Source organism: Daktulosphaira vitifoliae, unplaced genomic scaffold (genome assembly GCF_025091365.1).
Source record: "Daktulosphaira vitifoliae isolate Bord-2020 unplaced genomic scaffold, ASM2509136v1 Scaffold_4, whole genome shotgun sequence".
Taxonomy (NCBI): domain Eukaryota; kingdom Metazoa; phylum Arthropoda; class Insecta; order Hemiptera; family Phylloxeridae; genus Daktulosphaira; species Daktulosphaira vitifoliae.
The window spans coordinates 11,821,466-11,829,997 of NW_026099575.1; the positions used below are offsets into that span (position 1 = coordinate 11,821,466).

The following is an 8,532-nucleotide window of genomic DNA, read 5'->3' on the forward strand; positions in this document are numbered from 1 at the left end:
TTTTACTACTACGTGTACATGGTAATTGGACTGACCAACACAGCCTGCCATACGTTAAGGTACAAAGTCTAGCAAGTGTCGCTGGCCCGACGACGACCCGTCGCAAATATTGGTCGAGTCTGCTTCAGGTCGTCGATGATTTACGCCACTGGCTCTGGACGTGTTGCGCGACCTGACAAGATGAACCGATACCGCACCGTCGCCATCAACGCTGTTACTATTGACGTCCGAGGACCATGTCGGTTGGGTTTCGCTGTTGTCAGAGATGTGGTATCTCTGACAACAGCGAAAAGGCCGCGATTTTATGCGAACATTATTATTGATTGGGTTCGTCATTTCGATTTCTTTTTTTTTAATAATCTTTTGTTGTTCTTCAGTAATAAACGACCAATGCCTCCGTACCATCTATATCAGTGTCGACTACATTATTGTGACGTAAGTCGTGTCAATTATAATTTCAAATTTATCTATGTACTCTTCAGATAGTAATAGACATTTAAATTGCTAAACAAATAAAAAAACTGCCGTTTTCAACGATTGTAATTTTCATATATTTTCGTAAATATGTCGGTGTGTCCTTTTTAAACAGTTCCGTATTTATAAGCAATTATCGGGTTTACATACGATTTATGCGCTTGTGAGTCGAGTAGAGCTGTGACGAAGCCATTTTGGAATTCTAACTCGACTGCTGGAGTAGTAATTCTACGCGGGCATTTTCATTACTCGGGTGGTTTACGGTTCGAACGAGGGGCAGCTGGTTCTTGACCGCGACGGCGGTTTGCCCACTGACAGTGTTAACTGCCATTAGTGGATTAGCCGGGTCGACTGACACCCCCTCCCCCACTGTGCCCGAAAAAGTTTCGAACACCTGACTTGCGCTATGTTCGGTCGTGTCGGCAGTGTCTTCGAATTCCGATACCCTGATTACATACGAATTTACCGCGGCGTACCCTCCATCCCGATAAGAGGGTGTGGTGCCGAAAAAGTGCCAAGATCGTTGGCGGAATGTAACTCGTAAGGGCCGTTAGATTCGGTGTTTTGCGCGACGGTCGTGATTCGTGTTATGTTGTTACCTGATAAAAATTACGTAGGGCGCGTTTTAACTGAAACGTCGTTTAAAACGCTGCGCCCTTTTTGGATCTGTTGTATGCTTGGGGGGGGGGGCGGACTAATTCCCTCCTAGCCGATTGCCGTTTCCCGATACCGACGGTCTATTTGGGCGATGCCAGTGTCACTCGCTGCAATATCGGCACGGGGATGGCGGTGCGTCCGCGTTTGCATAACCCGCTCGCTGTCGGGCCGCTGGTTGAGCATTATGCCGCGGAGGCAGTTCGGCTGGCTGTAGGGTCGTTGGTGGAGCGTACCGAGGAGCCGCGGTCTTATCTACGTCGTGCGCTATCTCATGTAGATCGGCGAAAGACGCTGGGTGCATTAACCGTATCATAGCGCGGTAATCGTCCCGTAAAAGCCCCGTTAACTGTCGCAAAAGTTGTTGTTCTGGTAACCCACAACGTACTCGCGCGGCCAAACGTTGTTTATGAATAATAAACTCGGTTAACGCTTGTCGGGGGCCCTGTCGCGTCGTTTTTAAGTCCGTCTCGAGCGCAGTCCGGATATCGATATTGTCGAACTCCTCGAGTAATTCGGACCTAAATTCCGTCCATGGCATATTGTTTAATTTAATCGCTCGCCACCAATCACCTGCCCTGTCGTTCAAAAACGGGACGACGATGTTTACCCACGCGGTTGGGTGTATACCGCCCCGACAGAGTAGATCCTCCGCTCTATCTAGAAACTCCCGTGGGTCCTCTTCGTTTCTCCCGTAATACTCAGGTAAGCAGGCGCGTACGTTGCGTAGGTCGTGGTAGGGGGGTACCAATACCGACCGCGAGCTGCGGGTAGGCAACAAATCATTAAAGGACCGACGTCCGTCGGTTGTATTGAATTGCCCCTCCCGCGGTTAGCGCGTAAACTAAAAATCGGTCGGCTCGTATGAGTGCGCTGATAATGTTCGTCCTGCTAACACCTACTACACATCCGTGGTAGCGACGCTTGTACGTACGACCGTCTCATGTTGCGGACTTGTTGTGCTTCGATGTCCGCGAGGCGCTCGTTTAGTGTTGCGTCGGGTCCGTCGCTCCCGATGGACCGAATGTAACGCGATGCGCTTCCGATCGTCGACTATCATTTCGGTCAACGTTAACTTGTCGAACAGTCGGTTGTACAGCAACATGTGGGGATGGCGGCATATTTTGACTGATTCGCTCAAGCATGTTGGAATTCTGTCGCTTGACATACACGACAGCGACCTTTCTAGTTCAGTCATCCGTGCCTTAATCCGCGCGTTATTCGAAATATAGCGAATATTCTGTCGGATCGCCGGTACGCTATCGAGCGAGCAACGTATACGTCTTCAACGTACGGCGTGCCTAGTAGTCCGCTTGCGCGCATCATTTCCCCCGGTTGGTCGACATCAGATTCGTCTTCGGATGTGTGTAGCGCGAGGTTCACCGGATTTTTCTCCGGTAAAGGCGCTACGACGGGCCGCTGATTGCTCGCGTCGATTTCTTGTTCGCTGACACCGTCCGTGGTGTTGTCGAAAACCCCCACTCCGTTTTCACGGACCGGGATTTCGCTATCGAGCTGCGTACGGAGTAGTAAAATTTCGGTAGCTGGGTTCCTACTCTTCGCTAAGTAGGTTTTCTTCTAGCACAATTAGCATGTTGGGTTTCGTCGCGTAGCATGGCAGTTGTCTGAAAGCGCATAATAATCAAAAGTAGCTACGTTAATAGCGGAGATAAACAATATTTCCGTGTACGGTCGAATTTGCTACTGCTGCAGAAAACAAGTGTTATTATTATTGCTATTATTGATGTCGTAAAGTACCCGCGATAAGATGGTACGGGGCCGCCGTTTATGATATGGCACCGAGTGAACAATAATAATAACGGTTACCTGGGAATCGACCGCTTTGACAAGGTCAGACGTAAATATACTATTTTTATCTACCAATAGACTGTAACAATCGGCCGGAAATTAACTTTCTGTCGATATCAATAAGGTCTTTATAACAAACTGTAACCAACACTTTTCGACGACAATAGTTACAGCGGACTGTATTAGATAAACTACTCTAACTTTATTTTTATAAAAAATTTTCCAGAGGCCAAGTCAAATCTAATGCCGCTAACACGTAACTGTGAATAACCCAGGTAAAAATTCACTGCTGTCATCAGTGAAATTCGTTCAAATGACTATATGAACAATAAAAATTTGTAAGGGAGACTTCACCGTTCCAAGTTAAAACTAAAATCTAATATACAGTAGAACCTCATTAATCCGGACAGCTGTCTAGTATTACGAAAAATACGCAGTTTATGCCGTAGACTAAAATAAACATAAAAGCAAGTTCCTCGAATTTCCCATAAGTACATATATTTTTATCTACCGTCATTAAAGTTATCATAAACTAATATCGAGTTGCAATACATATATAGAATGTTCAGTAAGTCAGGAAACAATAGAAACCCGTTTCCTGACTTACTGAACACCCTGTATATTGTATATCATACATAGTAATTAGTATAATATAATATTCTTAAATCTATAATACGAACATGTTTTTTGGTTATTTTGTTTAATCCGGACTTTCATTAAATCAGACAACCTAGAGCCCTTATTGGTTCGGATTAATGAGGTTCTACTGTAATTAGAAATAAAACTGAATCGGCTCAAAGCCTCTTACCTTAAATTCTTTCGTCCGGTTTAGATTTCGTACTAGGTCTAGTTTTCTTAAATAATACATTCATTTCAGGATTTGATTCTAAATCACGTGTCAACTTTCTTTTTCTCGCAACTGCTTCATTATTTTTAGTATCGCCAAACAATAAATCCTATAAGTTATACACGTATTAAATCTATGATTATTGAAATAATAAATTGTTTTATAATAATTACAGTCTTGCGAGGAGTATCTGAAGAATATTTTGTAGTTTTTCTTTTAACAATAATTGATGACTGGCTAATAATATGTCCTTCTGTTAATGTACTGAATCCAAGTAGAAGTGAATCTGAAGACTAGAAATAAAATAAAATTAGGAAAAAAACTGTTAACCTTTTTAAAAGGTAAAATAATTACCGATCCTGTTGGGGATACAGCAATGTCTAAGAATTCATCATCTGAATCATCTGTACATGATGTATTGCTCTCAGATAATGTTGACACTGATCTGGAATCATCTGAATGAGCAGTAAGAGAACCACTGTCCTGTGAATTAGGATCATGATCTTCAAGTGGATATGATCGTCTTACACGGCGTTTGTATTTTGCAAACTAAAAACCATAAATTACAATATTTATTTTCATTAATATTGAATTTCTAGAAAATTATTAAATTTAATAGTAAATTTGATATCTAACATTGACCGTTCTTTTTAACTATAGCTATTTAACAATACATAATTAACAGTTTAGAGATGAATAAAAAATTTAATTAAATTTACTGTAATAAATAAACAGACTAAAGTTAATGATTTAATTTATGCTGGGATTAATTAATGTTAATATATTATTAATACAAACTTCACAGTTTAAGAATGCACAACAGTATGGAATCTTGCTTGACATAATTATTGTACAAATAATATACAATGTATAACTAATACAAATTTGTATAATTATATTATTTAAAATATCTTTTTAAGTTTTGTGTTTACATAAAATAATATATTTTTAAGGATTTAAAAAATTATTTTATGATTTAGTTTAAATAAATATTTGTTTATTTAAGGTATTAATAATAAAAATATCTATATAATTTAATTGTTATTGATATATTAGCCAAGGTAAAAATTAAAATAGTTACATGCGTTTATTGTATATCTTACTTTAGACATCATCACTACAACCATACATTTTGATGAATTTTCTTTTTCTATTAGACTGTTCATAATTTTTATAACACATTTCAATGGGCTATCGTTTATAGTTTTTGAGTTTCCCTTGATTAATCTATAAATAAAAAATAATTTGTCTCTCTCTAACTCCCTCTACATCCTATTTTCGTAAACCCCTCAAAATATGAGTCACCTGGAAGAATTTTCCGTTTTCTGCGCTTTAAATTTCGCGTTCTTCGACTGCAGTCTCGAAACTGGTACTGTTCAACAGAAATTATTGTTTCACATCTTTTGCGACCTCGATGAGGATTTTTCGGCACCCTAATTTTTTTTTAATTTTTAATATTGTAAATATTCATTAATTTATTGAAATAGAATATAAACACATATAATGATCAGTATTAAATTTTAATTTGAAAACAACAATAATTTATGAATAATTAACCCAACCCGTATTACTGTAGTATTAATGTTAGTACGATTTAGTTAGTTAATTAGTAAGTGTACAACTAATAGTCTGGGTAAGCAATTTTCAATAATGTTTGATCTGATGTTGTATAAAGTGTCACATAAATATAAAATTGTGAATGATTATTATAACATTATTCATTTAATAATGACTGTAAATTCTAGAACTTAAATTATATTATTGTAGTTATTCGTAAAAGTTAAGTGTACACTGCACTCCAACACGTCACCGTGTCTCATCCTAAGTAGGAACCCAATACAAATACAGGTTATAATGTTACAAAGATTTTAATATTTGTATTAAAAAAGCCCTTGAAAATGGCTTTGAAATGAATATTAAGATTATTTTTTACTTCTTTTTCTTGTAAAAATTTATTAACTTTATTAATATTGTAGTAAATTACAAAAAAAATAAGCTTGTTTTACCATTTTAACAATCAACGTTTTTTTTAATTATTTTAAATATATAAGGATTTAAAAGTTATTTAATTGTCTTACCTTTTTTAATTTCAATTGTTGAATTTAAGTTTGTGTTAGCAATACAAATATGAATTAAATCGAGCGATCTTGGTAAATTTTTTAATGACAAAGTGTTTAACATATGACTTAATTTGATTATTCCTGATGTTTGATCTATTATTCCCTATTAATAAAAATGTACTATTTGGATTATGCATAATTTAAATCATTTTGTTTAAAATATATGTTAAAAAAATTTTTTTTCACACACCCCGGCCAGGACAGCAGTTTTTTTAAATAATGTTAAAGGTTATTTTAATGGTGATCATTTACTCAACAGGTTATTCGTATCTAATCAAATCAAAAGTCAAATCAGAAGATTGTTTTAAATTTGTTTTTGTTAAATGTTTTAGCTTCGATGCGAAACTGAGAAGGTATTTTAAATCTATTATTATTAGGTATATTTGTTTTTTTAATATTTTGCCTCTTACTCAGAGGCGAATGTGCTTTAAGATTACTGGTAATTTTGTTTTAGAGTATATTTTTGAAGTTGAGCCCTAAATACGTCTGTTACCACTTAATAAAAAAATTGCAATTACACACTTTTAGATGGATGACTTACTTAGATTATTTCTATTTATGAAAATATAATTCCCTGTTAAAAAAAGGTACTGTTTAGATTATGCATAGTTTATTCATGAAAATCAAATAGTGATTTATCTCACTATCGTAAATTTTGGAGATAATGGAATTAGAGATAATGGTGTTGAAGCCCCTCTATACGTCTGTTGCTACTTAGAAAAAAAAATTGTACTCAAAAATTTTTATATCATTAAAATAATTTGAAATTTGCCGATTATAGACAAATTTTTTTTAATTGTCATATTATTTTTTTTAAACTTTCATTTGGTACAAGTTAGGAGGATACAGTTATTCTAGAACATTATCATAAATTAAAAAAAAAAAATTCTAAAAATTTTAAAGTTCTATGACTTTGGTAGCAGATTATTTATAAAAAACAAGTTCTAGGATCATTTGTTTTTAACTTACAGTACATTGAATTAGTTTTATTTAAATATATAATAGAAATTGTTAGGAATGTTGGTACCATTTCAATAATTATATTGAAAACAATTTTCCTATCACATGCATTTAATATCCATATTTATTCAATAATTAATTGGGTTTCTAGAAAAAGTATCTAGATAATAAGTTTAGTCGTCTATAGTATCAAATTAAATTTATTTGAAATTGCGATACAAATAAAAAATTGCCGTTCTCAACGATTGTAATTTCTATTTTGATTAGTATAAAATTACAATTTTGTTGTAATCTTTATCATCGGTCTTATGTTAATCATGTGTATCTTTATCGGGCGGCTATTATCTACCTGTATGAACATTGTAAAATCCGAACGGGTCTGACCGTTACTGCCGGGTGTGCCAGTGTATTACTTTAATAAAATCAAATGTACACGTTTTCAATAATATGTTATTATTTTAAGTTTAGATTAGTAGTCTTTATTTACACGGTCCTAAATCTCCTAGTTTCGTTTTTTTCTACCGACTAAAGAGTAATATACAAAGTGTTCACTAATGTTTATAATGTTCCCATTGTTTAAAACAATTGACCCAACCCAATCAATCTATCACACCTAAAAATATTATAGTTAATTAAACCAAGTTCAGAATCAAAAAAGTTATCGGTTAACCATGTTTCAGTTAAAACAATGAAAGTACAATTTAAAGATGATACATTACAGTTAAAGTTAAATAATTTTTTCCTTAAACCACGGCAGTTCTGATAGAATCCAGATATTGAGCCATTACATAGAGGTGTTGCTAAGAATGGTTGACTGCTTGCCGTTGACGTATTCTTCCGTTTTTTGAATGGTTGACAACAACTTTTAGCAATCCATCTTCATAATTTATACGTAGTCAAGATTCACCATCTTTAGTTCTTTATTCAAGCTCCATATAACAGGAACGCAACAATTTACGTTGAAGTGGGGTTCTATCACTAACCATTCGAAAATTATCAGGAAATGTAGTACCAGAGTGCTTTGCAGAGTTGAACTCAGATAATAAGCATAAAGCATCTCCTTTACTATTTAAAATAATTTTTATAGGGCGGGTTGAATCTGCCCGGAGTTTGCCAAGGTGGACAAGTTATAAGTTCAGGGGGTATAAATCTACTTTACGGGACACCCTTTTTTTTTCATAATTTTTTTTTTCAAAACGTTCGTTTTTTTATGCTGATTAAGAATATGTAAAAAATTTTGAGCGGAAGCGTTTGGTTCAAAAGTTATAGTGCTTTAAAGTTGCGATTGTAATTAAATAATATAGGTTATTAAAATGGATAATTTTTCATTAAAGTTATTTCGTTTTTCTAGTTTTAAATTTTATACCAACTTGAGAAGCAATTTTATAAATATAATATTAGGGAAACATTGATGCAGCGTTAAAAAGATGAAAAGTTTCAAGCAGNTGCAGCGTTAAAAAGATGAAAAGTTTCAAGCAGAAGGTTGTCAACGGATGGTCGTTTCATAAAACTAGCAAGCGTCGCAATCTGTTATCTTTATAACAATACATAATGTGTATGTATATACAATATTTTATAAATATATAAGTATAATGCGAATTACTATACGTCGGGGGGAGTGAGGTATGGTGATTCAATTGTGTATGACTTGTGGCGACTGGGGTTTTC

At 35.1% G+C, this 8,532-nt stretch overlaps 1 protein-coding gene across 1 annotated transcript; it reads right to left on the bottom strand.

Moving 5' to 3' along the window:
* Positions 1–3,368: 3,368 nt before the first annotated feature.
* LOC126904114 (uncharacterized) lies at positions 3,369–6,464 on the bottom strand. Its single transcript, XM_050682838.1, has 5 exons — positions 5,863–6,464; positions 4,888–5,217; positions 4,139–4,333; positions 3,958–4,077; positions 3,369–3,893 (listed from the first exon to the last, which is right to left on the bottom strand). The coding sequence occupies exons 2-5, from the start codon at positions 4,948–4,950 to the stop codon at positions 3,747–3,749; spliced, it is 525 nt and encodes a 174-aa protein (XP_050538795.1). The 5' UTR covers positions 4,951–5,217; positions 5,863–6,464; the 3' UTR covers positions 3,369–3,746.
* Positions 6,465–8,532: the final 2,068 nt, after the last annotated feature.

Excerpts from the sequence above, each read along its gene's own strand:
- LOC126904114 (XM_050682838.1), bottom strand. The coding sequence starts at position 4,950 with ATGAACAGTCTAATAGAAAAAGAAAATTCATCAAAATGTATGGTTGTA. Across the intron at positions 4,334-4,887 it reads TTGTAGTGATGATGTCTAAA|TTTGCAAAATACAAACGCCG; the intron begins GTAAGATATACA and ends TATGGTTTTTAG. Across the intron at positions 4,078-4,138 it reads CTGTATCCCCAACAGGATCG|TCTTCAGATTCACTTCTACT; the intron begins GTAATTATTTTA and ends TTTTATTTCTAG.